We start from the raw sequence: 5,901 nt of genomic DNA, 5'->3' as shown, positions 1-5,901 counted from the left end.
CACTATCACTAGGTGGCTGCTTCGGAGCCATGTTGGAAGGGTGGAAACAATGCTTTTCTGTAGCAGAAAAAAAACAACGTCATTAGAGAGTCACACGCGTACTCAACGTGTTTACATCCTCCGCCGTCTTGGCCAGTGGACGATGTATCACACTCCGCTCAGTAAATTAGTCAGACATTGGCAACGTTGTTTCATACACATATTGGTAGTAGAGTACTGTACATTAATTGGTGAACATTACGCCTGGTAAAGTAGTCTGAAAATATTTTAACACTCTAATAATGAAACAAGGCGACCTTGTTTCATACACATATTGGTAGTAGAGTACTGTACATTAATTGGTGAACATTGCGCCTGGTAAAGTAGTCTGGAAATCTTTTAACACTCTAATAATGAAACAAGGCGACCTTGTTTCAAAAATATTGGTAGTAATTGCTAAACACTACACCTGGAAAAGTAGTCAACGACGTTAGATCGCTCTAGTAACGTTGTCTGATACATGGGTAGTAACTGGTGAACGCTCTAATAATGAAACGACGCAGAGCGATGCAACGTTTAACAGAGACCCACTGTAATTCTTTAAAAATCAGCGAGGTTTCAAACGAAATATATAGAAGTTATTGGTTTAACTCCTTTTATAACTGTGAATATGTACAACCGATAAAAATCATTCAAAAATTAGCTAGAAAAACGTCTATTTACCAAGAAGAAAGACAATGGGTCTCGAAATAAATGAATCAAATGCACAGAGACTGTATTTCTCAACTAATTTAACATAAAACATTCTTATTAAAGTTTTTACCAAGTCTACTTTGTCTTACATCTTTTTCCTATTCAAGTATACCAATTTCATCACAAATACAGTGTCCTATAAACGTCTTAGAAGAGGTATTCTACATTACACGACACACGTTGGAAAGATGGACTCAATGTTGCCCGTGCGAATGTTCGTATCACATTTTCCGGTAAACATATAAATATGTAAAACTAATTTGTTGACGTTCAAGTTTTTTTAAGTGTAAAACTCACGAGACTGCGAAATGTGCTTCAGAACTAAAGTTTAGTAAATGTAGAGCCAGGTCAGTCAATGCATCAAATAAAAACACTGGAACAACAGTTCGACCACGAGGCTATCTTCTTTCGGGATCCAGTTGCCGGACCTTAGGCCGAGAGGAATGCGCATCTCCTCGGGTCTGTTCAGTAGAGCTGGGAAAGTTAATGTACAGGCGCAGTCTTTGCTGGAAAATCTCCATGGAAATAATATAGAATCGTCTATTAAAGGGGATGGTTTAATAATTTAATAATGTTTAATAATTTTCGAAAAAAAACTCATTCTAACCATAAAAACAAGTGAGTAGCAAAGCAACCCGCATAATCTAAAGCTGTAGCGGTTGATGGCTTAGAACACAATTTGTGAGGTCGAGGTTGGCACGCTAGCTGTGCAGTGTTGAGCCATAATCCTCGTAGAATGTCATGTACGGGTTGTAACTCTCCTGCCCACATGTCTGAAACAAAATAAGAACATGCCACGTGACCAAAAGCTCGCCCAAAAGGTTTCTACTATTAAAACAATACATTTGTTACAAAAAGAATTCAATAAACTGGTTTGAACGTTGATGTCTTAGAATAATAGTAAGTTGATTATGCTATAAAAAAAATCGACATGCAAAATGTACACATTATTCTGTGTCGTTTTTTGCACAAAAAATCATAATGTTAGTAGGTTGTAGCAGAAATTTGAAGTACTTTTATATTCTCTGTCTAATCCACTGCATTGCGATTCAGCCGAAGATCAAATAAATACGTTTCTAACAAAACTTGAACAGCGAAATGATTTCTTTTCACAGCAATATATAGGGATAAAGTTTTTAACACATCAAAATGTTCGTGTAATACAAACTGTGAAAAACCTTTAATATTCTTAACGCTTACAAACGTTCTAATTACTCTAACGAAACTTTAATATTCTTAATACTTACAAATGTTCTAATTAATCTAACGAAACTTTAATATTCTTAATACTTACAAATGTTCTAATTACTCTAACAAAACTTTAATATTCTTAACACCCACAAATGTTCTAATTACTCTAACGAAACTTCAATATTCACTACACACGCTGTGCTCGAGTTCAGGTCACTGCGAGAAAGCTTTAGTGTGTTTCCAGTGTCAGGAATTCATATATAATGTAATATTATTTTTGTTACTTCATTACGTTAGTGTGTGTTGAGTAGTGTAACATTAAATCGCCAGGTTTATGTTAATTCTGATCATTTCGATCCCCACAATTAGTATAACGTACGTTTCCTTTATTTGTTTTCACAGTGTCGTATTAGAGTGAAGATGGAGAAAACTGATTAACAAAAATTAACTCCATATAGTCAGACGATCTTATAACCATAATACTAATTCATAAGACCCGAGTTTGAAATTTCATACATGTGCGTTGCTGTTTAATTGTATACATATAAATTGGTTTCTCTAAGTTACTCTTTAAAACACGTGTTTGAACAGGTAACGAATAAACGATCAAAAGTTAGCATTTGTAAATTATGTATTCGTTTAGTACCATGTTAACAACTGACAATCTTTATTTAAATTAGAAATCAGGAACATTTGCATAGAATAGAAAAAGTTTATTTTCCTGTTTCACTTTTTTTGCCCAAAGCTACACAAAGAACAAACTGCGCACAGTCATTTCTAATTTTGAGATGATAAACTATATACTAAGAGGGAAGGCAACTAACCAACAATACACACCGATAATTGATGGGGTGCTCTTGTATGATCGAAAAGTGGGTTTTCACCGACCATACTCTTGTAACGAACCTACTACGTTAAAGTGCGGATAACGTTCTTACGACAAACAGTACTGATCAGTATTATATCTCATCAACTATCTATAGGATCTATCTATAGGTTAGACCTATCTGTGATCAGATAGGTCCAACCTAATGATAGCTGATAGGATACAATACTGATCAGATAGGTCCAACCTACAGATAGTTGATGAGATACAATACTGATCAGATAGGTCCAAACAATAGATAGTTGATTAGATACAATAATTGATGAGATACAATACTGACAGATAGGTCCAACCTACAGATAGTGATTCAGATAGGTCCAACCTACAGATAGTTGATGAGATACAATACTGATCAGATAGGTCCAAACAATAGATAGTTGATTAGATACAATAAGTGATGATTATAGATAGGAGTTAAAAAATTAAAGCTTAGGCGTCTAATTACAGTGTTAGTCTCTACATATTCTAGATAAAAGACTGCAGAATTTTTATAGTGTTAAGTTTTTATGTTATCTTCTTATAGTAAAAACAAGAAATTGTTCTTTAATAGAATAAATTAAAGTTGTTTATAAGTAGATGTATGAAATGGACATAGGTGGATAAATAGGCAGAATGAGTAGTTAAATAAACACAGAAACATGAAACACAAAGTAGTATAGAGGGCAAGTCCATTTCCAGGGTTTCTACATGGTCACCTTTAGTGTTTCTTGTTGCCACAGGGCACGAACGCATCGCTTCCCAATGCAAGCGCGTGCCGTGCACGTATTTCCACGTTTCAGTGATTTTGAAAAGACAGATAATCGGGTGTTAAACTTAATCCGCCAGCCTGCTAATTTACAGAATGATTGAATAATGGGGATCTTTAATACATTATCTATTTCTTGTGACAGGAGCAGGTAAACATATGATAGAGTTTATAATTCGTAGAGACATGAACTTCGTTATTTATCCAAAGGCCAACAATAAACACAGGTTTGTAAAACTAAGCCATACGTGCTATAGAATAACGTGGATTTATAAATCAGGCAATATAATGAGGGAAAGGGTACAAGCATAACGAAGGAAAAGTAGTTCGCATGACATATGGTTCAGAAAATCCAGGGAAATTAATATCGAATCTGGAATAACTGCTGAAAAGGCGTAAAAAAACTACTAAAAACATAATGGTGATTGTTCTACTAAGATAGTCAAAAAACGTTCTAAAGATTTCTACCTACATTTTCCAGCGTGATCCAACGTTGGCTAGCATCATTTTCTTTGTTTACTGTTTCTACTTCTGCGGCATCCAGCAAATCATCTAAGCTTTGAAGTGGGTCCATAGGAGATGTCTGGACTGTTTCCGCCTCTTCTAGCATTTCTTGGAGTGCAGCAATGTACTCGATAGCTCTGTGTAACGTTTTTACTTTGGACAATCTTTTGCTCTTATTTTCAACAGGGACGCACTTACGAAGTCGAGCAAAAGCGTTGTTCACGGCCTGGACGCGCCGTCGCTCCCTGGCATTCCGCCTGGCCACTAAGTGAGGAGGTTTCTCTCGATGAGGAATGTGTTTGTAAACAGACTTGCCCCCGTTCTTCCTAGATAATTTCTTTCTAGAATTCGGCTGTTGCTGGGAGGTTGAAGACACTGTTTGATGGGGCGACCGACACGTGGCTAGTTGAGACGGAAAACATGTGTTCTGCCCGTTCTGAACACCACTAAACCGGTCTATTCCAACAGGAAAGTCCCAACCTTGAGGTGGTGAGTTGGGCAGCAGTGTTGAACCATATTGACAAGCAGGCAAGTCGCAGATGGGCATGATCCCTTGCTCCATGGTCTCGACCTCTTGAAAACTAGAAACTATTTGCCAGGCTCAGAAATTGAAGTTTTTTTCTATTTTTTTAACGAAACGTCAAGTGAAGTCTCTAAGATTTTTTTATGCCTCCTGGTGTACGTTTCTTACCCTCACATGATAGCGTATCATGGTTTTGTGTTGTTTCTTTCTTTGGCTTTAGCAGCAAAACGTATATTCAGAAAACAACGTTTGTGATACTGGTACAATAGTTGACAAGACGTTCAGCTGAACATCATCGTTTCCAATGAACACCTGGTCGAGCTGACATTTTATGCAGGCTACGTACTCCCGTTTGTTTGTCCACCTCTTTATCGTTTTCATTGCTCATCCTACTAGTCAATCTCTACACAGCAGGGCGTGCCATCGCGCGCGACACGTGCGGTGCATGTCACGCTTGACCAATCACGAGCCTGATGCATTACGTGTATTATTAATTCGTTGACGGCGGTGGCGAACCGAGATTGTTACCTCGTGCAGCGCACGTGCCTTTTACACTGCGCTCACAATCAGTGGCGTAATTGGATAATAATGTCAAGAAAAACGCGGCATCGACAAAGTCTTTCGGTTACTTCACAGATATACTCGCAAATCTCAAAAAACAAGCGCGAAATGTTTGAATAAAAATAAACAATAAGTGATGGATTTTAGAAAAAAAGAAACAATGAAATAACAAAATGCGTTTCTCATTAGTTTGCAAACTTAGCTGACTGGTAGTTTTTCTACATTTTTACTTCTCTTGTGTACTATTATATCTTATATATTGATCTTAAGATATATGAAATAAAATAGCATTCAGCTAAGAACTGCAGTTCCAAGCTGTATCATCCATCCAGCTACGTCAGCGATTGTAATTAGTTTTGTACGTCTTTAGGTATGAGAAAAAGCAAACGTATTTTTATTACAATCTATACTGTTAACCTCAAGGTAATACTAAATCGAGTGCTAATCTACGTGAAAATAGATAAGAGACAAACACGCTTCTGCCCTTAATGTTAATAATTATATTTTATAATAGAGCTAGAATTTCAGCATTTTAAACATTTGTTCTGTTTTCATAGAAGTAACAATGATCTAATTGACAGTAATACATTGAACAATGTGTATCCTAACAGTTACATGTTTTGAACAATATGTATCCTAACAGTTACATGTTTTGATATATATTTATATAATAAATGCTAACGTTCTGGCTTTCGGATATACATTAATTACTAGATAATAAATATTAATTATTTTTATCTACTAACTATAACAGAGATA

The 5,901-nt window shown here is 36.1% G+C and overlaps 1 protein-coding gene across 1 annotated transcript; it reads right to left on the bottom strand.

The window, feature by feature from the left end:
- Positions 1-1,375: 1,375 nt before the first annotated feature.
- On the bottom strand, positions 1,376-4,620 carry LOC106472409 (fer3-like protein). Its single transcript, XM_013933053.2, has 2 exons — positions 4,027-4,620; positions 1,376-1,505 (listed from the first exon to the last, which is right to left on the bottom strand). The coding sequence occupies exons 1-2, from the start codon at positions 4,618-4,620 to the stop codon at positions 1,434-1,436; spliced, it is 666 nt and encodes a 221-aa protein (XP_013788507.2). The 3' UTR covers positions 1,376-1,433.
- Positions 4,621-5,901: the final 1,281 nt, after the last annotated feature.

The sequence above is a fragment of the Limulus polyphemus genome, unplaced genomic scaffold (genome assembly GCF_000517525.1).
Source record: "Limulus polyphemus unplaced genomic scaffold, Limulus_polyphemus-2.1.2 Scaffold5306, whole genome shotgun sequence".
Classification (NCBI taxonomy): domain Eukaryota; kingdom Metazoa; phylum Arthropoda; class Merostomata; order Xiphosura; family Limulidae; genus Limulus; species Limulus polyphemus.
This window is presented reverse-complemented; position numbering and strand designations above follow the sequence as displayed.